The following is a 21843-nucleotide window of genomic DNA, read 5'->3' on the forward strand; positions in this document are numbered from 1 at the left end:
CCAATTTCCATAGCCAAGTTGTTTTACAACTCATAGGATGACCGTTCTTATAAAACTTTATAATACCCATGAGACATGAATATCCCAAAGAAGTATAGGTTTAGCCGTATTGATTGAAATTGGAAGAGTTTGACGTGGAATTAGAATGTCCTTGCTTAAGAAGTACTGTATTCCTATTGAACGGCCAACTTGGCGCATTATCTCTGTTCTGCATCTGGTCTAGTCGTCCGCCCTCAAGGGCTCCGAGTAACTCGTCATGTCTTCATTGTCAACCAGCTGAATTCCCTTGAAGCTCTCGTCATCGCTATCATCATCCTCTTCCTCTTGAACAGGAACAGGGAAGGTCTTGGGCCTGATTGGCAGTTCCGGACGGCGGTGCAAGTCTATAGCACCATCGCTCTGGAACGAGTGGATGGCAGAAGGCCTGGGAGGAAGCTCTGGTTCCTTGCCCGGCTGACTTGGATCATTTTCGACAGCAGTAGGAACTGGGTTTTCGTTCTTTGCCCCCAGAGCCCTGAGATTCAGGGGATCAGCAGGCTGAGCGCTTCTCGCCTCTTGTTTCTCAGGAGGTGGAGAGCCTAGACTACGGAGCTCCTCGTGGTGAGGCGACCGCGGTCCCTGCTTTGCCTGGCCAAGACTTCTCAGGTTCAAGGGGTCGCCGCCACCGCCTCCCAAAGGATCGAAAGACCCCGAAACGGTTGCACCACCAGATCTAGAGACCTTGTTCCGGTTCGGGTTCTTTTTCTTCTTCTGTTCAGGTGGGTCAGGATGTAACGGGTGACGCAGCTCGTTCGGGAACCTGGCGGTCTGCTTGGCTCTGATCGGCTGCGGCTCCGACTCCGGATCAGGTTGCGCCTCGAGCTGGATAAGCTCGCCCATCTGCGAACCCGCCTCCTCATCCGTAATCTTGATATCTAGGTCTTCGTCCTTTTCTATAACGCCCTCGCCGCCCTTGACATTCGGGAATCCGCATCGTGTCAGGATCTTGGCGATCAAGCTCGGGTAGCGGAGGTGCCCGCTGACTTCTGCGCTGAGGTTCAGGTTCTCGACTCTTTCAATGTCCTTGACTTCCTGGAGACCCGCGATGCCTAGCTGGAGAGAGGTGGTACGGTATAAGAAGCCGAGAATGTAGTCCGTTTCCGAGTACACGTTGACGATGCGGCCCGACACCACGGACCGCAGGACCTGCCAGTGCTCCCGGTTGGACGGCACGGGGGCACCGATGAGCACCACGGTGTCGACTAGCCCGAAAGCCTGACGTTCAGCGAGCGATCGCAGACAAGAGTAGATGACGCGAGCGCCGAGCGAATATCCGACCAGAGTCACGGGTCTTTCTCCCTGGACCTTGGCGATGAGAGCATCAGCGAGAACGCGACCGGCCTTGTCTGAACGGTTGCGGGCCAGGTTGAAGGGGTTGTCAATCTTTGAAGCGGCGCTGATGAGGTAGGCGGGCCACAGAGCAGCCCAGAGCGAAGCAAGGACAGTGCGCTTGAGGATCTCAATCTTTACATAGTTCCACGCGTACGATGAGACGAGACCCTCGAGCTCAGCACCGAGGGCGAGAAGTGACTTCATCTCGTAGCGCAAGGCAAAGACTTCGGACTCATCACCCAAGCTGCGCCACGGCTTCGTCACGTCGCTCTCGTCATTTAGCCAGCCGTTGATGCCAATCGTCACGCGGAGGCGGGCACCCTGCTTGCCGTCCGGGTCAGCGCGTTTATAGTCCTGGCCCCATTCGTCCTTGAGCGGGAGGAAGCGGAAGTCTTCCACCTCCTTGGCGTAGGTATCCATCATCTCGCCCGTCATCTTGGCTCCGAACGCGCCAAAAAGGGTCCCGACCAGCGCGCCGTTCATCCAAAAGATGCCGAGGAAGCTCGCGACGCCTCCCAGGCCGACGCTGCCCATGATGCCGCCGATGGCGCCGGCGACCACAGGGGCCGCGAGACCACCCGTGATGCCAATGACGGCAGCGCCTGCCACGGAGGCCAGGCCGACTTTCCAGAAACGGCTCTTTTGGTTCTCTTGTCGTCGCTTCGCGGCCTCGGCCTCGGCGGACATGGTGGCCTTTTGACCTTCGGAAGAGGTCGCAGATTCAACCAGAGACTTTGCGATTTCCGTCTCCTCGGCGATGAGGGCCGAGAGAGGCAGACCGAAGGCGGACGTGAGATAAAGGGCCAAGACTCTGGAGTGTGCTGAGTAGCAACCGGTAGACAAGATGAGAACCAAGAGGCAGCTTAGCACCTCTTTCCTATCATTCGCCGGGATCGTGGTGAACCGGCTCGGAATGGGATGGTAATGCTCCTGCAGTACGGCCACCTCCTCGTCGACCTTGTTCGCCGCCGGAGAAGAAGAAGCAGTCTGAGAAGCATCTCCAAAGTTGATCAAATCCTCTCCGACGCCGGGAGACTCTGCGTTCAGCTTCTCCTGCTCATCTAAGCGCTTCTTCCTGGCCTCGAGGATCCTGTCATCGTCCTTAACCGAGACAATTTCCTTGACCTTCTCGAGGACCTCCTTCCGCCACCCGTCAAAGTGCTTGAGCGCCGCCCTCCTCAGGGCCCGCAGCTGAGCGCTATGCACGCCGGAACCGCCGCGGTCCGGGTGGCTGGGGCTGCTGCTGCGTCCGTCGCCGCGGTCCGGGACGAAGAGCGGGGCGTTCCTGTCCTGGAGTGACGGCGATGCCGGATTGCCGCTGGAATCTGCTGCTTGGTCGTCGCCGTCTTTGAGCTCGAGCTGCGAGCGCATGTAGCCCGTGATATCGAAGAGGAGGGTATAGAACGCTTTGCGGCGAGCCGGGTTAAGGACCACCACGAGCTGGCGGGGGTCTGCGGCCAGGGGAGCCATGATTGCGATGGGCTCACCGCATCCAATGAGACTTATTGATGGGGAGGTGACCGGATAAGAGAGGTGTGCTTCGGTATCGAACAACAATCTTGAGGAATAACAAGTCGAGGTAAGAGGCGGGTAAGATGTAAAACCAAGAACACGTGAGAAGAGATGTAGTCGAGTCACCTGAGGTGAGGAGAATGTGCATTAGGTGTCGGGTTGATCTGAAGTTAGGCAGACATCTATCGGAAAGATCAACAGGGACTCTCAGCTGCCTGTGCCGCCGCACAGAGATTCCCTACAATTGCACATCTTACCGGAGTTTAGGTGTTGATGGAAGCCCCCAAATCCTTCCCCAGCAAAAGGCGGTCTCAGTGTCCGGTCCGTGCTAATTTCCAGTCTCCATCCTTGCATCATCCATGTGTAAATCTTCCCAGGGTATATTTCATCTGCAAACGGCTTGCAAGCAGGCCGATTCTCTCTCAGTCTAGACCAGCGATGGCCAAGTGTATGAGACATGATTGTAATAGTAGACAGCAGTATTCAATATAGGAGACGCAGAGTGGTGCAACGAGGACGCTAGATTTGAGGGCTACAAGCCTCCGGATTATTCGCAAATGCCTCCATGATATAACCTAACACCAGCGTATTTAGATTACGCCCTAAAAACACTTTTGCATCTCAGATCTTCCTCAAAATCCGCAACCTACTCGTCGTCTTCCATATCGTCATCTTCATCCTCTTCCTCCTCATCCTCCTCGATCTCATCGTCATCCTCGGCCTCGTCGTCCATCAACTCGTCGGCGTATTCCTCCTCAGAGTCGTCTTCTGCGGCGTTCTCCGCAACCGCATCCTTTTCCTCCTGCTTACGCTTCTTCTCGTCCTCTTTCCTCGCGTCCTCGAGCGCCTTGGCTTTCTGCTCTCTAATCTTGCGCTGCACGACAACGTATGCGCCGAGGGGCGTCTTCTCCCACTCAAAGTCGCGAAGGAAGGCATCCACCTGCGCGCGATCCTTAGGCGCGAACTCCACCTTCGCACGCTTCTCCTCGATGAACTTGGCGTTGGTCTCGAGCTTCTGCACCAGTAGCACAATCTGCGAAATGACCTTGTTGTTCTTGTTGCCCGTCTTAATCTTGCGCGCTCCCTTGAGCCAGCGCTTCAGCTGAATGAGAACGGGAAGGGTGAACTCGGGGAAGGCAATGTTCTTGCACCAGATGGTGAAGTATTCGCTTAAGAGCTCAACGACCTGCTCGGCGACACCGTCCTGGTAAACACGCGTGCGGAGGTATGACTTGGGTGCCTTGTAGGCAACATGGAAGTCGAGGGGCTTGATGGACGAGGCCTTGGGGAACCTTCTCATGTCGGCAGACTCGAGAACCTCAATCAGAGCTGAAGCGAGAGGAATGTAAGTGTTGGTAGCGCGGGAAAGACGAAGGATGGAGCGGATGAGGTGGAACCGCAGGGGGAAGAAAGTCGGCGAGGGGATAAGGCGCATCGCTCCCAGAGTCACTTGCACAAGGGGATAGATCAGGAGCTTGAGCTGTCCCTCCTTGCCAGTCTCCGCCTCCTTCAGGGGGCTGCAGTGCTCGGCAAGCACGCATGACCAGAAGTCGAGCGAGTGGGTGTATTGCCAGTTGTAGATGATCTTATGGGCGTCCTTCTCCTTCTTGACGATGCTATTTCTGAGGTGAATGGCGAGTTGGCGGATAAAGGTGAAGGCCGTGGTGTAACCGACGTTTTGGTCAATACCCCAAAGCTCAGCAGCGGAGTTCTTCAACAGGTTGATGCCCTGGATGGTGTTGGCGTTTGTTGTCCTGCAACCGGAGACGAGTCCCTGGTACACCGTCTTGAGAACAGTCTCGCGAAGGCCCTTGTCGCCGATAACGACGAGTTTCCGCAGGACCAGGAAGGAAGTGATCTTTGTCGTTTCTGAACTGGCGGGTCTGGCCCAGTAGTTGACAACAGTCTTGATGAGAGCCTTGAGAAGCTTGCGGAAGGACATGAGGTAGGGGACGAGGGGCTCTAATGAGCCAATGGTGAGCTTGAGAGTAGCATCGTCGGACAGTGTGCCGAGAAGGTGAATAATGGACGCAGTGAAGGTCTTGATCATGATGGACAGGGTGTGGAACTTTTTCGAATCGGTAGGCACGTAGATCTTGCCAGACGCAGACTCCTTGATGGGCAAGTGGTGCGAGATAATCTCGGGTATTTGCTTCAAGGCAACGATCAAGATGTCGTGGAAGACCTCGGGGCTGGAGATGGTGTATCTCTGGGGGGTCGAGTCGTCGGCGTCGTCCTCGTTGAGATGGGCGGCGCAGCGGAAAGCCAGGACAACCTGACGGGCAGCACGCAAGCTCTGCTTCTCAGCGAGAAGCTTCTTCCACTTGCCCACCATCTCGCGCGTCAGCTCATTGTCCGCAGCGACGACCTCCTCGATCTCGGCCTTTTTGGAAGCCTTCTTGCGCTTCTTCTTCGGTTGTTCCTCCTCGTCATCGTCGGACTGATCGCTGCCGGCGCTGAGCTCGTCTACTTCAGCAAGGTCTGCGTTCTCGTCAAAGTCGAGGGCCTCCGGGTCGTTTTCCTTAAGGAACTTGTAGAATTCGGGGTCGTTCTGGGCGAGCTTGTCCATGGCTTCCTTGGTCATGCCAAGGTTCTCGTCGTCCTCATCGCCCTCACCGTCTTCGCTGTCGCTTCCAATGGGCTCCTCCTCGACGGAGAATTCCGAGCCGCTGCCCTCCTCCTCAGAGTCCTCTTCCTCTGACTGCTTGGCGGGCCCATCGCGCTTCCTCTTGCCGAGCTTCTTTGTCGCATTCTTGTCCTTCTTGTCGATGATTTCCTCGAAGCCGCCCTGGAAGAAGTCGTCGACACTCATGGCGCTGACCTTGGTGTCCTTCTTGTGGCCATTGGCCTTTGCCTTGGCAGCGGCCTCGTCATTCTTGAAGAATTCGGAATCCTTGGTCTTCTTGGTCGCCTTCTTGGCCTTGACCTGGTGGCGCTGCTTGATCTTCGCCGTCTCCTTCCTCTTGTCCAAGACACCCTTAAGCTTGTTCTTTTCAAACTTCTTGGTCGCCTTGAGGTTCTTCTTCTGAGAACCCATGATGGAGTATGGAGCCGGGGTTATTCGGTCCTGTGGTTTGGGGGGGTAAAAGTGAAGTTTGGACTGCAGGGACTCTGGGAAATGGACGCGGGAACCTCGAGACTTTCTCAATGGCAGCAACTGCATGGCGTCCGTCCAAATTTTTTCTGAACGCTTATCTTATCAGAAAACCGCGCTAAGCCACCTTTGGTACTGGTTCCTCAAAGGTTGCCCCACGTTCTACCTTGGGCCTGGGAACCTGCACACCCGTGTCTTACGTCCTTGACTGTGGCTCTGCGACACACCTGTCTGCACCACCACTTGCTACCTGTGAGCTCCAACGACAGCTCAAAAGCTGTCTGACGACCATGAAGCCGACCACGATCCAAGCACAGCTGCGAAGATGATCCCCCGGCAACCCTATGCGCCGACACCGCATAGCTATATTCCCAATACCACGCTATCGGCAACCATCAATCTCGATGAGGCAAGTTAATTAAGCCCAATCACCGTCACCGTCATCCCCTCCAATAACTGCCCCGCCCCCGCAGGCAAACATCCATCTAACATGACGATGCGTCACAACAGGAGGTGAAGCTAGCCGACACACGCGCCGAGCGCGACCTGCAAGACTCGCTCGCCGAAATCTTTAGCATTATTGTCACTCTCGACGAGCTCGAGAAGGCTTTCCTGAAAGATGCGATCCTTGAGGCCGATTACACCGAGATCTGCGAGCGCTCCCTGAAGCAGTACAAGTCCATCTTAGCAGACGAGACCGTGGCAAAAGCCTTTGTGGGCTTGGAGGAATTCAAGGCAGAATGGGATGTTCGTCTACCACTTCTCTATACCAGCCAGTATCGCACACGTTGCTGACCATGTCGCCCACTTCCTACAACAGCTCGAAGTCCCTCGCGCAACAGAGCGCATCCGCGTCGGCATGCCCTCGACAACCGTGACAGCCTCATCAAGCGCTGCTCCGGCTCCCACGGCCGCCGGTAATACGAGCGGCACGCTCATTCTGGAAGCGACGCAGGAGTTCATCACCTTCCTCGACGCCGTCAAGCTGGGCCTGCTCTCCAAGGATCAGCTGCACCCCTTGCTCTCCGACGTCATCCAGTCCGTCAACAAGGTCACCGACCGCGACTTTGACAGCAGGGGCAAGATTGTGCAGTGGCTCATCACGCTGAATCAGATGAAGGCCACGGACGAGCTGAGCGAGCAGCAGGCTCGCGAGCTCGAGATGGACATTCAGCAGGCTTACCAGGGGTTCAAGAGTACTCTCACGTAAACAAAAAGGTGGAAGGTTTCGAGAGAGGAGAAGTGTATGTTGAGAGGAATATCCTGTTCTTCCTTGTTGATGGATACCAATGCAGAGCGAATCCCACCAGCTCTTGACTTTTAACCAGCCGTTTTACTTTTTTCCCTTGTGCCTATGAAGAATGCATGTCATACCTCGTGAAGAACGCCAGGTCGATCAACCACCCCGCCCCATCCAAACCCATTCATCTTCCTAAACCAAGAATGTCCAGAAGCTGGGATACACAAACTCATTCTCGAATATCCGCCTCACCTGCTCCAGCACAAACCTCTCTACCTTGCCCACATTCTTCAAGCTTTGCTTGCCCCCGTCCCGGAGGCCAATCTCGCTCTCGACCTGGATCTCCTGCAGCAAGCCGCCGAACCTCTTGCCCGGCTCGCTGGGGCCCGCGTCGTCCGCGCCCACGGCCGTGACCGCGTCCTCGGGGCTCAGGAAGCAAAATTGCACCCTCTTCCGGATATGCGCCATCACGCCGACGCCGTCAAACGTGAGGCCCGTGACGCTGAGCTGCACGGGGATCCCTACGAAGCTCGGCATCGGGTAGTCGAGCAAAATCTCCGCCGTCAGGCGCAGCCTCACGTCGCCGGCGTACCGTATGCGGAACACGGCCTGCAGGTCCTCGGGCCTCGGCTCCCGGAACCGCGGCGCGTTGTTGTTGCTGTCGTCTTCGTCTTCTGGCAGTACCTCCTCGTCCTCCTCCTGGATCGCCGACCCCGCGAGGTGTGTGTCCCGCGTCGGCGGCCTCGACGCACCCGCCGACGTGGGCGCCAGCGTCGACACACTCGACTTTTCTCTTAGCTGCGCCAGCGCCGGGTTGAAGTCGCTTACGGAGATGGAACTCTGCGAGGGGTTCCGGCTGTGGCTCGGCGAGGAAAATCCGTTAGGTGGCGGCGAGCCGACAGGCGAAAGCACGGCCGAGGTGTCCAGCCTGTTGCCCATGTGCGCGCCCGCCACCGCGGCGAGGGGCGTCTGCGTGCCCGACCAGCCGGTGCCCAGGTGCGACTGGAAATAATGCAGGTTCGACGTCCCGCCGAGAATCCCCGGCGTCGATACACCCAGAAACGGGCTGGGGAAGTCCCCAGACTGGCCACGGAGCGCGTGCGTGCTCAGCCTCGGCGGCATCGACGCCTCCTCCCTCTGCCTCCTCCTCTCGCCGGCGCTCAGCTGACTCCTGGGCCCATGCTGCTGTTGCTGTGCCTGCTCCTCGAGGATGGCCTGCTCCTCTTCCTCGTCATCCTCAATGTCGGAGTTTTCCTCGTAGAATTCTGGTAGCGGGTCGGTGATGTCCTTAAGTTCTAGTTCGGGGGCGATGGTACCGAACTCAAAGTCGTGTACTTTGACTGACTTGATGAAGCGCGGCAACGGCACAGCCTGGAATTTGGTGTGAATGAAGTCACGGATGCGGAGGGCGAGAGCCTCTCCGTCGGGGCCCGTCGTGAGCGTCTCCCAGTTGAGGTCTATTGACATTAGAGCTGTGGTCTTGTGTGACAAGAGGAAAGATAAGTGAGGACTGAGTTGTTGATCAAACGAGGTAGTGAACTCAGGTGAGGTGCGCAAGGCAGTGTGCACACAGGGTCGATGATGGATACCTTACCCTCCACTGTAGATTCTCTAAAGCCATTGTCTACCTAGTGCTGGGGCTCAGTGACCTCCAGGTGGCAAGGCACGGGCTTGGTGGGGTGGTAACGGCAGCATGTTGCGCTAAATTGGCTTTCTGGTGGACCGAGTTGCTCGTTTCCACAGGCGTACTTGAACCCGTGGATAACATGAGGCAATGCTCATGGCCTTACTGCCTGATAGATCTCTCACCACGCCTGCTCAATTATCGTGGGGGGCTTCATCATTCGTTTATGTGCCATTAGAGGGTATTCGTATTGTGAAGGCCGTGATTCATCGACGCCATAATGCTACTTTAGGTCATTTCTTTTTGCGGACTCTAATACTTCCGTCCACTCCCTAAGACTAGAATACCTCCATAATCATCAATCCATTCATCCTTGTTGAAGGAAAACGCCGGCAATGCAATGCTCTCTTCTCTCTCTCTCTCTCTCTCTCTCTCTGTGCTACAAAAGTTCAATTAATTACAGTCGAGTAACCATTGGCAGGTAATGTTCATGGTTGGCCGGAGGTTCAATCGGCCTTTGCATCTGATTCGAACCGTGGCCTCATGCTGTTGTTGAGTTGAGGCACGCCGAACTGATGCCAGCAATTTGGTGCTTGGAGTATATATCTGCATAGCGTATTAGCCGATGACCGGGAGAAGCCTGTCGAAGATATCTGTCAAGAACATACCTGGCCATCGCCTCCCGGAAACGAGACTTGTATTCCTTCGGACTGGTCACTGTCGGGCGATTTCTGCCACCGCCAGCAAATCCTCGATCTTTGATCCAACTCTCGAGTTTCTTGTCCCATGTGTACGTCCGGATACAGTCAATGATACCAACAACCAACTCCTTCTTAGCTTCGTCCACAGCGATCATCAATGAGTAGTCCATCACGTTCTGCCTTGCGAGGAACAGGGTGTCGTTCCAGACCTGCCCTTTTGTTAGTATGCGGCTTCTAATGCCTTGTTCGGGAACTTACGGATGCTCTCAGAAGCTTCTTGGAATGCTCGCGCGCGAACAAAGGAGATTCGTAGATAAATTCAACCATGTTCTCGTCAAGAAGCACCTCGTTCTGCTCGCCTGTGGACTGGATTTTGCGATTGCGCATTGATCCCTTCAAGTCGAAAAGACGGGTCGGGCCACGATCGTAGAAGAGATTCTCCATCAAAAGAAGGTCTAGCTTGATCTCAACGCCGGTGACTGGGTTTTTGATAATCAGTTGGAAGAAACCTAGCATCTTGGCAATGACAGAAGGCAAATCATGGAACAGAGCCTCTGCCATGATGCCGAAGTAGGCTGGAGCGAATCGAAGGAAAGCCGACGTCTCAATCGGCGACAAGCCCTGCATGTACGTTAAGTCATGATCTGGAGTATGGGAACACAGTGAATGGAGCACCGTCTTACCTTGAGTACCAGTCGATCATCCAGAGTCTTGAGAAAGACCGACTTCGTTTTCCCGCCCTTCGAGTCCCACTTCAGGCAGCGGGAAAGAGACTCGACAATGCGATCTGCAACACCGCACTTCCGGCGAAGCGCATCGAATTGCTCGGCATAGAAGATCTTGCAGAGCATTGTCGCAGAACCTTCCTTGAATTGATACTTGAGATGGGTACCCGTGGCTCTGAGCAGACTCTTCTCTAGGTCGCCCTCTTCCATCATGAACTCACCACCAGTGTCAGACATACCAGAAGACTTGCCCTCGAGATTTGATGTCTCATAGTCCTTTTGTATGGCCATCCGCTCTTGACGGCGGATATCAGCCAGCTTCGTGCGATAGTCATCAGAGCTTAGCGCAAAGGCAATAACGGAGGAAGGCTCGTCCTCTCGTACAATCACGTCCGAGTCGAGGAAAATATGGTCGCTGGCATTGACCGGGTAATCCAACTGAGGCCAGCCACTCGCAGATCGCTCGGCCCAGAAGTTTGTAAGCATCTTCATCAAGCTAGTCTTTTGATGCTTGGGTAGTTCCAACGGAATCTCGGTGCTGGGCTCAAGTGAGTCTGCAAGCTCCTTCACATCGGGCAGCAAGTCGCCTAGTATGGATTCTTCGTTGTCGCTTTGCCCTTCGTCGTCCGATCCACCGTGGCTGGCAGTAACCGTCGCAGTGTCGTCAGTCTCTCCGCCAACGTGGTGCTCTTCAGATGCGGCCGGAGCTTCTGTTACAGGCTGTGGCTCTCCCGTAGGCGGCATTGTGTCGGGTTCCGTATGCACAACACCTGGAGGTGCTGGGGTTACGGGTGCAGTCTTTGGCTCGAGAATCTTGATCTCATTGTTTTGTTCAGTGTTTGACGGCCCGGCCTCCTGGACGGCATTGTCAATGTTGTGATAGACCTCCACAATGGCCTTAGTTGCTGAGCGTGGCAGACCGGCACGAGGTTGATGTTTAGCTAGGCGCTTTCTGCGATCTTCCCTTTGCCTTTCCTTCTCGAATTCGCGACTCAGTTGTTCAAAGTGCTTGGCAATCCTAGATACCTGAGACGACACGTGCGTATCCTTCTTCTTCGTGATTAGCCGAGGGATTGAGGAGGGGCCGGCCTTTCTATGGCTCTTCATCCCCAACGCCAGCCGATCAAACGGTTTCTTTTCCACTTTGAAGGATGTCTCGCTGGAATTCTCGCTGGGCCCTGCGCCATCCTTTGGCAAGATTGACTTGGCAAAGCTTGACTGCGATCTTGGTAGCGTTTGGGCGGGCTGAGATAGAGTTCTAATCATCGGAGCCCTGCGAGCCAAAGTACGCTCCGGATTTGCTTTTGGTGCCTCGGCGGGCTCGTTGGCCAAGGGCGTTTCGTTACCCATGACCTGTTGCTCACGTCGAAGCTGCTCGACTTTTTCTGAAAGAGAAATCCCTGTGGAGGTCGTAGTGAGTGGAGGTCTGGTAGTTGGTGAAGTTGGCTCGATAGCACCCGAATCACTCGAGGTCTCTCCAGCTTCATCAATGGCAGCAAAAGAGAAAGGATTCTTCCCCTTTGGCGAGCTTGGAGTAGCCAGATCCAGAGGCTCGACTCTTTCCAGTACGGATTCAGCCGGTGTACCAATTTTGCTCGTCTCTGAGGACTCAGGATTCTCGTCTCCGGTAGCAGGCTTGTCTTTCAAACCGGGTCCAGACTCTTGCTCTTGGGATGGCTCCGGTTCTGGAATTGGCTCCTTTTCTTTGAGCTCTTCAGGCTCATTCTCTGGATCGCCTTCGTTCTTGGTCGTCTCCGAGGCACCTTCCTCGCTAGGTTCAGTTGGGTCGGTTGGTTGAGTCGAAGACTTCTCATCAGCATCATCTGAGAAAGTTTGAGATGGAGGTTCCCCGGAGTCCACGGTGGAGTTACCATCTGTGGAGGGAAGAGACTCTCTCGATTCGTTGTCCGAGAAGATCTTCTTGAGCTGAAGCATCGTCAACTGGCGCAAATCTTTGTCCGGCAGAAAATCGGTCTCGAATTTAGTGAAAGAAGCATCCCAATCGCCAGCCTTTTCCAGCATCTCTCTGACAATGGCATTGAACGGAATAACTTCGTAATACTTGGAATTGACGTAAGTTTCCTGAAGTCTGCGGGTCAATGCGACTTGGTCATCCTGGGCTTTTTTGGCAAGTCGGTCGACTTCGGTCTTACACGCATCGGCTTTTTCAGGCAGAACGCTGTCGATGCGGATGCTTTTGATCCTGAACTTGACAGAGTTGATGAAGCGGACCCATCGTTCCTCAATCTTGTTGAAGATCTCATTCTTGAGCTTGAGGTCATTTTCGACCTTCCACGTAATCCGAGCTCGGGGGACGACAATTTCGAGAAGATCGATGGGATCGTAATGGATCCTTACCCAGGTGTCACGGTAATGGAAGTACCGGATATGGTCGCGGTGATGGTCGTGCGGGCACCCAGAGAATTCGTGAAGCCGCAGGCCCCTGCTCCAAAAGAGAAGCTCAAGGTACTTGCCAAAAGAATATTTCCATGTGCTGTCAGACATTCCCATCTCAGGAGAATCCTTCTTGCATGTTTTGCAGTAGCTCCACATAGTGATACCGTCCAAGTTGCGTCTTTTGGCCGCCGGCTCAACGAAAATAGTGACTCGTGACTCATCATGGACGTAGGTGCGATGATGCGCCGTCATCTTCCGGTCACAGCCATTGGCTGTGCATATCGAGTCCTTACTGATGCATAGGTCTTCAATGTACTGACCGAGAGTGCAATCCGGATCCATGCTTCCGCTCTCGTCGACATGCTCATCGTAAAACGCAATTGCAATCAGCCCGGGCTCTGAGCACGGAATTTTGGTCTCTGTACAGATGACTGAGTACAGAACGACAATATTCTGGTGAGAATAGGGATCGAAAAGGTCGAGATTGCCCTGGATGTAGTTTTCCCATTGCCGGGTCTGGACCTGGTAGTTGTAAAGCGCCTTGTCATATTCGGCATCATGCACGGCGTGCAAAATTTCCATAACTTGGCGAGGCGCCTTCTGCCCGATAGCGTGGACCATTTCAGGCTTAATGAGCTGGAACTTTTGCGACTTTGACTTCTCGGCGTCAATCTGTTCCTCAACAACATCTTGATCCCTCAGCCGTTTCAAGTAAACCAATCTCCGTTCTTGCTCTCGCGCCTTCATGAGCAAGTAAGGCTGAGCAAACTTGACGAACGGAGAAGCTGAGAGGATCTTGGTCTCGTATCTCGCAACCATATCGCTATAGTATGTTGGCATCGGCACATCTTCTGGTACTTGGGACTCAGGAGACGTAGGCGGAACGTGAGAGGCATGAAGAGATACGAGTGGAGGGCGTTCTTCTGCAACATGCTCTTCAGTCTGATCTGACGATACTGTACCCTCTGCAGTGACCAAAGACGTGCCATCACTGGTTTGTGTAGGGAGTTCAGAATCCGTGGGCGAGGTCTTCAATATTTGCGGTCCCGTTTCTGCGAGTTCAGTTGACGCGCTGAGAGATCTAGGACCATCCTCGGGGTTTTGGCGGAGAGAAGATGACAGAGAGGACGATTCCTCAGGCTCTGCAGGCAGCTGAATGTACTCGTCTCTCATCAAGCACGTCTCCAGCTTCAAGTTGTACACGACATAGACCATGAACTCTGTGATCTTCTTCATCCTTGACAAAACCTCAGTTGAGTCGCCGCGGAGAGCGATCGTACAGCCAAGCTTCTCAGAGCACCCTGAAAGGAAGATGTAAGTCTTTTTCTTTCCGGGATAGTTCTTGTTGACGTATGTCTTAACTTCGAAGCCGCCAGATCTTCCGACCTGGACTTGCAAGGCCAGCATGTCCAGAGAGGAGATGATGTCTGTCTCTGCGCATCTCGACACGGCTTCGATGACCGATGGCTTGACATTGTAGGCGACAGCTATGCCTGCCTCGGAGAGGTACTGCAATGCAACACCAGACACAGATTTTTCACAGAGAAGTAATTGTGGGCGCAAGTTGATGATGCGATTGACGACAATTCGTAAGAACTCCTTCTCCTGCTCGATGACAGGTTGAAGACTCATAAAGTGTTGCTGGTGCCGCTGGTACTCTATCGGGAAAGAGACGATGACGATACGGGGATTGAGGATGCGGCGTGGCATGCTCTTGAGAGCAAGGTTCTTTGTGAATATGACACCTGAGACGTAGCTAGTGTCCCCGGGTTTTCCGCCTGGTATTTTCTTTAGCTTGACGTAATGTCGTATGTCCATGTCATCTCCCACTCTAATGTCGGGTGTAACGTCGTCGGTGCACTGGAGCAAGATGGGAACTAGAGCCTTTTCCCATGCTGGCACATTGGGTATGCCGGAGTCTTCGAGCAACTGATGCAAGAGTCTCTTGACATGCAACATACTAGATGGATTGAGCTCCACCTGTGGCTGCTTGTCCGCTTGCATCGAATCGCTTCTAGTCAATTTCGTGGCTTCGATAGCAGGATTCTCAATGGTGAAGACGTTCTCGTTGGACGCGGACGGACCCTTGAAGATGCCAGATTTGGGGCGCGGGGACCTCATCTGATGGCTCACATTACTGAGATTGCGTCTTCTCGCGGGGCGGCCATGACCGATAAGACTTCCCGAGCCGGCATTATCATCTATTCCGCGACTTGTGAAGCTCAACCCGCTAACACTCTTCTCCCCTCGTCCAAGTCGGTGTCTCCTTCCCGTGCTCAAAAACGGTCCGAAGCTTGACTTCTCATGGTCGTAGCTTGATGGTTGCAGATCAGCGTTTGACATGGTGGCAAATATGCTCATCTGTTCGTCACCGCTGGACTCGTCTGACATGTAGGCAGCCAGTTCCGGGTCGATGATATTGTCGTCATGGAAAGCCGGATATTTCGGCTTCTTGGCCATCTCTTCAGTGATTCCCTTGCGGAACGGGGCTCTATCGTCTGGCATTGGCTTGAACCTTGACATGAAGTTGTTGTGATGCTTCGAATGATGTCGTCTGTGACCTGACGATTGCGGCCGATTCGCGGATGTTAAAGACCTGAGAGAACGTGAGGAGCTCGGGCGGCTGAGCTGCGGTGCATCTATTTCTAGAATGGCAGAGTTTCGGTTAGAGTCATTGATCCTTCTGGTCGCAGGAATTGCCATCATAGGTGTCTGGACAGATCTCGCGTCACCCAGGTCCTCCATTCGATCAGCAAAACTCGGTTCTTCAACCTCAGCCTCTGCTTGCGTCGCCTTGGGAGTTGCCTTGGTTTGACGAAAAAGAGCTGGCAAGAATGAGTCGTCCCCAGAGTCGTCAGAGCCGCTCCCTTCATACAGTCGCTGGTTGATGACTTTTAGGCACGTTTTGCAAACTCTGAGGGTTCCTGTCATTCCAAATTTTGAGGCTGGGATGATGGAAGTGCATTTTGAATCAAAGATGCACCCGCAGGTTCGACAATGGTGCTTTCTTCTAAAAGCTGAGAACGGCTGGCCGCATATGAAACATTCTTTGCAAGTTTCATCGGCCATCCAAAATTCTTTGCTCAGAACCTGACGCCGCATCCTATCAAGCCTGGCATTGACTTGTTCAGGGGCACCTTCGTTGGTCGTTGTGCCAGGAATGCGCAAAGCCCCCGTTCTTCCATGTATGGGCTGAGCAGCGTGGGCGAAGGAGTCATGGTATACAGAGTCGTGGGCAGTCGTACTGATGGGGCTGGGTTCTGCGGTGACATGTTCCATCGATGAAGATCTTGAGGGGGCATAGCCAGGTGACCGAGACCGACTAATGCGATCAATGACTGCTGGTCGTTTCGGAACTAGCATCATCGACGACGTCGATAATGTAGGAGACCGGGGATCCGCGGTCTGCAACTTAGGGAGCTGTGGTGCGCTGGTCTTGATTGGGCTCAGGGACTTATCCGAAGGACCGTCGACAGCTGTGTCTTCGCGTCTGGGCCGGGGAATAATTCCATGGGTTCGCTCGGGGAGGATTGCGCTGGGTTTAGGCTCTAGGACATCGAATTTGTGATCATGCCCGATTCCAAACAGCCGCGGATCAGGGTGTTTGCTGATACTTCGCCTCCCAGACGTTCGAACTGGGCCATCCTCCATGCGAGCTACGCTTCTTGTTGCTGTAGCTGGTGCGACCTCAGGATTTATGGCCGTGACTGCTGAGGCTTTGGCCACGCTGGGCAAGCTTTGCCGGCTGGCAGCGCTCGATTTAGACGCCGTCATTGCGGAAATGGATGTCGCTTTCGATGACTGAGGGGGATGTGACTGGCTGTCAGACATGATCGTGTTCATTCCTGACGAGGAAGTGCCTGTCATGGGACCGTCATGCGTTGTCCCCGAGTTGAATGAAGAGCTCGTAGCGGCGGTTTCGACGCGGGTGAGGGAAGCGATGGGTATTTTCGGGGTTGTAGCCGTGGTGCTAGTGCTGCGTTTCGATGCAGCATCGAAGCTGTCGCCATCGTCGACGTCTTGCTGTCTCGCCCCGCCAGCGCCTACCGCCTCTTTGAGCCGACTGTAGAGTCCACTGAGGCCATTTTGAACCAGCTCTCCTGCCAGAACCTTTGTTTCTGTTGCCGGAAGAGATGAGGGAGGAGGAGCAAAGTCGTTGAATGTCGTCAAAGAGTCAGACTGGCTCGCCGATGTATGGATTCTGTTCAGAGTATGGGCTAGCTGGTCCTTATCGGCCTGCGAAGCGGTGGATATGGAGTTTATAGAATCATGGCGGCTCCTGAAGCCTGGAGGCGTAGATAGAACTGCCGGAGAGTTTGGCTTCGATGTGTTGTTGCTCGCCATCTTGCGCGGACACGAATGCGACGAGTGGAGGACTGAGCTCGTGGTTGTCTATAACGTGTGTAGGGCTAGCATCTTTTCATGTCAGGTTGACATGATGGACGATCGCTGGATGTAGTTTATTCGCGGGATGTCTTGAGAAATCGAAAGCTTCTCCCCGTAGTCAATCTTGACCTAATCGGACCAAGTCTAGCTTATGTACTCGTGGTTCGTAGAAGCGAGGGGTTCGCTACCGTCGGTAGGGGTTTCTTTGTCGATGTCTACTAGGGGAGTAGAGCGTGGTGTATATCGTTGTAGTCTCGGAAAGAACGCGGGCAAGATACAGTGTCTGAGAAGAGCACAGGTGACGAGGAGAATCGACGTGGCAAAGGTCAGGCTCTGGGTGTATGTGTATGTTCGGGCGAAGAAAGATTGGGTGTGGGATGTCGTCGTAGGTCCCCGCGTAAGGTTGTCTGCAATGCTGCAGAAACAAGCAGTCTTGGAGACGGCGCTGATGGGTTTTAGAGGGCGGACTATCCGTAGACTACTGCGAGCCAGGCAGCGCTATCCCATCAAGGTCTAGGCCCGCGTGGCCCTGCGATGACCAAGTCGGTACAATTGTCAAACGTGGGTGGGATGACGCAGCGACGCAACGAAGTTGGGGTTGGGTTGAGCTGGCACTGCGCAGTTGGCAAATCCTGGGGGGCTGCCGTAGGTACTGCACAACGCAGCAGGTACCTACTCCAACGTTTTGCAGAAAAGTAGGCGTTAGTGTTGTCTACGATACCTCGGGAATGGCTGCTTTGAGACGCCCTTCGAGCAGTCCATATGAGAGCCCGTTGCAGGAATGCAAGCTGGGCAAGGCAAAAGGCGGTACGGAGCACCTACCAGGCTCAAGGTACCTGTACTTGATCTTACTTTCTCTATTGCGGCAAATGTGGATGTACCCGGTACCCGTTCCCTTCCCCGGCATCAGCAATGCCAACAGGTACCTTAACCCACCACCAAAAGGAAGATAGACACCTTAGCTGGCCCACCCACACTCAAAGCGCCTGGGTCCTGGGTATTTGGGGACTTGGGGACTTCGAGTTACGAAGCTCGGACCACTATCCTGTCTTTTCCAGCACCACCCAGGAACCCCGCAGTTGCTGCCACTTTACCTTGGACACCCAGCATGGGAATTCAACAGGGAGCCAGGGACACGCCGAAAAACGCGTTTTCTCCAAAGTACCTTGGTATCTTTGGCGCGTTAATCAATTGACATCTTCTGGTGTTCACCATTCACAGCAGCCCTGTTCCTGCCATTGATTACAACCGTCGGCAAAAGTCTTATTGATTCATCACCATTCATTCCAAGATTTTCAATCTTCCCTTGAAGGCATTGTCTGCCACCTTGTCAGTCGCCATCACAACAAACACCTCGTTTTAACACCAAATACTTCTTGTTACACCAGCTAGCAACCCAGTTGCGAATGCGGAAATTCACCATCCCAGCTCAAGGCTGCGATCCTCACCACCACCATGACTAGTTCATCGAGTAGCTCGGAACAGTCCATCACGTCTGCACCCTTTGGTCTTCGCAATGGAGCTCAAGTGCCTCGGAAACTCGTGAAGATTCCCAAGGATCAACAAGCAATCTTTTCAGACAGTGGAAGACAACCGTGGATCTCAGCTCTCAAGAATAACCCACAACAGAATGCCGCCAGAGTCCCGCCAAAGGTCCTTGAACAAATTAAGTATTTTCATACCTCTCGGACACTACCGCCACCTGCCCAGAAGCCAAACGCGGCTGTTTCCAGTGGACCAACTGCATCAGTCTCGGTCTCTGAGAGTACGCCCATCCATCAGCAAGATGATGGATCAGACTCTGAGCCAGAGGTGCCCGTCAGCTCCTGGCCGGAATCTCCCCCACGACCACCCCGTGGAAGAGAGCTACAAGAAACCCCCTCTCCAGCGTTTTCTATCAGGTCACAAGTCATCATGACCCAGGCCCAGTCTGGTGTAGAACGAATTATCTCCCAGTCCCCACCGCCGCGAACGCGAAGCAGCCCTCAAATTCGGTCTTCACCACCGATGATCCCAGCCACCAAGCGACAGTTCTCACCTCCTACAGGCGCCAAACGTCGCCGCCCAGCTGAAGTGTTTCCGTCCAGCAGCGCCGGTGTGGAAGACGAGCTGGAAACCGCCATCCCAGGGGCTCTTTGCGAAGCGACACCCCCTGTCAACAGAAGAGCCGCGCGTTTGACTACTGTATCTCAGGCTGTGACCAGCCCTCCCTGCGGTCAAGGAAGCATGGTTCCGTCCACTTACAAAGACATTAAGAGCTCCGACAAGGTGGAAGAACCAGTTCACAAGAAAAGAAGGATGAAGGCAGTCGAATTGAGCTCCCAAGAAGTCGAAGAAGAGCGCCCTTCGGCAAGAGTCGATCCAAAATCTGTGGCACCACTTCCTCAGACTCATCAAGGGGCTCTACACACAGCCTCAAGCTCTGCACCTGCGTCAGCGGTTCTTGTTACCGACGAGCAACCGAAACTGGGAACACCCAAGGTCGTCAAAGATGCCCCCAGTCTTTCTGGAACTGCCAGCGTTGGTCACAAGGCAGGTGAAACATCTCGTCCAGATATTACGACCTCCAGAGCACACGTCCAACCAACTCTGGAGAGTGGGGGTAAGGCAAAAAACAATGTTTCATTGGCCACACGTGGAGTATTGTCTGAGGGCGATAGCCTGAAATCCTCGATGGAAGAGGTCCAGCGGCAGAAAGCAATATCATATCTCGACGAAACGTGGAAACGGAATGGTCTTGATTGGATTCCGACCGCTTTCCAGCATCTCCAGCCAACTCTGACAGCTCACAGCCTTGGTGTTCTGGTCGCCATCACCCATCAGGCATTAAAGGACGGTATACAACTCGCAAGGCTATGGTCGAAGCCTGATGGCCCGCTTCATAAAGCGGCTTTGAATGTTGCAGACGGAAAACTGATCTTCTCCGAAGAAGTCGCCGAGGCATCACTCTATTTCTTGGAGGCAGAGAAGTCGAAAGCGGCGAAGACCCGAGGTCCAGCCTCGGGTGAAGCAAGAGCAGCACCTGTCGGAAGCTCATCGAGGCCTGCAAGCCGTCACCGGACAGTGTCTCAAGTGACACCCATCAATTCTTCACCTCCACCATCACCCAGCGCCATGCAAGGTATGCAGCCGACTGCTATTCCACAAGTGCTTCAAGATAGTCGATACCAAACCTTCGATGTCCATCATTCAGCACAGGACTCGGTCAAGAGGCCCCCTTTTGCACAGGATCCGCTGGTAGCTTTCCGCCACGTATACCCATCCTTCTCGGGCAGCGTAGATGACTTTGTGAAGGCTTGTTTCACGATCAAAGACCTGCGTCGGAAACGACTGCTTCCCAAATGGCTCTACGACGACTTCATCCGCGCCTTCGTGGACGGGTTCGTCCCTTACATCCAAACCTTGGACGATGACGAGGAGCCGCTCTCGGCATATCAGTGGTACGTCGAGTACGTGGACCGGCCAGCATATCAGGGCGGTGTCGTGACACGCGAGAATCTGTATCTGGTTTTCAAGATCTACCACAGTGAATTCAAGTCGGCAAGGGAGTCTGTGTTGGAGAACGGAACCCCGTTTCCAGAAGTCGCACAGAGGCGTCTCTCTGAGCAATCAGCGGCCTTGAACCTGAGCGTGGGTCCTAATACGCCAGTTGCGCAGCAGAGCAACCCCATCCCGAGGCCTCATATCGAGACACGCACATCGGACGGCACGCCTAGCAAGCCTGCTTTCTCCCCCGTGCGTGCTTCACTCAGGGAACAGCCGATTGCATCGAAGACGAACGGCAGTGGCTGTGTTGGCGAGCAGCCTGCTAATGAACCTCATACTCACAATGCCTTGCCTCCTGCATCTGACATCCCCCCTGCCAATGGGGAGAAGGCCAAACAGCGAGTGACAAACAACGCGGCATCAAGCCCTCGGAACCCTCCGGCATCTGCCCCGGCCATTCAACGACACACAAACGCTCTGCAGAACGACGAGGACGTCACATTCACATCCAGTACCCCGCGCCCCCGTACCGCAAACCCTTTGGAGGAAACTATCAAGACGGAAAGCAACGATAACGGCACCACCGCCACCGCCAGCACCACCACGCCGTTGCCGCAGAAGGCAGTTCCCAACCCCCTACTATCTGAGCAGAGGGTCCCTTTATTCTCGAAGCCCACCAAGGACGCCATCATCGCAGAGACCCCGCCGCGCAAGACAGCCGGTCCGCCCAAGCGGACTACCCAGCACCCAGCGGTACGTCGTAGCCTGCCGGCCTCTTTCTCCGACGGCCGACCGCCTCCCGCGTCGATGCCGATCAAGGCCTCAGTACCAGTGACGACGAGCCCGGCCGCGAGCCCTGTGCAAAGCGGTACGCCAAGAACCGCGTTGGGTTCCTTTTTCCAGGAGAGCCGCGTGAAGAAATCCAAGCAAAAGACGGCCATGACGGAGAAGGAAAGGAGACAAGCCGCTTTGGCCAAGATGGAGAGGATGTCGAAGGAAGGACGGTATAAGCCCCCGTCTAGCACGATGCCTCCCAGGTCTTGAGGTCTTGAGCCAGAGGCCAACGTCGTTCATTTACAGTCTTCACTTGAGCCGTTGTTTGAGAATGGGCGAGGATATGGGCATCGAAAGTTGATCTTGTGTTGAGTAAAAGGGGTCGAACGATGCGGTTCTGTAGTAGCTGACGGTCGAGGTTCATTTCGTATCGGTCAGCACTGTCTATTGGCCTGCAACATGGATATGGAGATGAAGCATAACGACACACGTTGGGCGGAAAGAGCAAGACTTGATTTGAGTATAATACCCCT

The 21843-nt window shown here is 54.4% G+C and overlaps 6 protein-coding genes across 6 annotated transcripts; 2 read left to right on the plus strand and 4 right to left on the minus strand.

The window, feature by feature from the left end:
• Window positions 1-219: 219 nt before the first annotated feature.
• CPAR01_01219 (YSIRK family gram-positive signal peptide) lies at window positions 220-2841 on the minus strand (the record flags this gene model as incomplete). The annotated part of the gene is made up of 1 exon (XM_060485508.1): window positions 220-2841. The coding sequence occupies one exon, from the start codon at window positions 2839-2841 to the stop codon at window positions 220-222; it is 2622 nt and encodes an 873-aa protein (XP_060356365.1).
• A 688-nt stretch (window positions 2842-3529) lies between these two features.
• CPAR01_01220 (Noc2p family protein) lies at window positions 3530-5920 on the minus strand (the record flags this gene model as incomplete). Its single annotated transcript, XM_060485509.1, has 1 exon — window positions 3530-5920. One exon carries the CDS (start codon window positions 5918-5920, stop codon window positions 3530-3532), a length of 2391 nt encoding a protein of 796 aa, XP_060356366.1.
• Window positions 5921-6302: 382 nt separating this feature from the next.
• Window positions 6303-7187, plus strand: CPAR01_01221 (VPS28 protein; the record flags this gene model as incomplete). Its single annotated transcript, XM_060485510.1, has 3 exons — window positions 6303-6390; window positions 6501-6724; window positions 6798-7187. The coding sequence occupies 3 exons, from the start codon at window positions 6303-6305 to the stop codon at window positions 7185-7187; spliced, it is 702 nt and encodes a 233-aa protein (XP_060356367.1).
• Window positions 7188-7409: 222 nt separating this feature from the next.
• Window positions 7410-8684, minus strand: CPAR01_01222 (uncharacterized protein; the record flags this gene model as incomplete). The annotated part of the gene is made up of 1 exon (XM_060485511.1): window positions 7410-8684. One exon carries the CDS (start codon window positions 8682-8684, stop codon window positions 7410-7412), a length of 1275 nt encoding a protein of 424 aa, XP_060356368.1.
• A 663-nt stretch (window positions 8685-9347) lies between these two features.
• CPAR01_01223 (phosphatidylinositol-4-phosphate 5-Kinase) lies at window positions 9348-17008 on the minus strand (the record flags this gene model as incomplete). The annotated part of the gene is made up of 4 exons (XM_060485512.1): window positions 9348-9447; window positions 9510-9751; window positions 9801-10163; window positions 10226-17008. 4 exons carry the CDS (start codon window positions 17006-17008, stop codon window positions 9348-9350), a joined length of 7488 nt encoding a protein of 2495 aa, XP_060356369.1.
• A 1497-nt stretch (window positions 17009-18505) lies between these two features.
• Window positions 18506-21580, plus strand: CPAR01_01224 (uncharacterized protein; the record flags this gene model as incomplete). Its single annotated transcript, XM_060485513.1, has 1 exon — window positions 18506-21580. The coding sequence occupies one exon, from the start codon at window positions 18506-18508 to the stop codon at window positions 21578-21580; it is 3075 nt and encodes a 1024-aa protein (XP_060356370.1).
• Between the last annotated feature and the right edge of the window lie 263 nt (window positions 21581-21843).

This window comes from Colletotrichum paranaense, assembly GCF_030867605.1.
Source record: "Colletotrichum paranaense strain IMI 384185 chromosome Unknown Scaffold_1.1, whole genome shotgun sequence".
Classification (NCBI taxonomy): domain Eukaryota; kingdom Fungi; phylum Ascomycota; class Sordariomycetes; order Glomerellales; family Glomerellaceae; genus Colletotrichum; species Colletotrichum paranaense.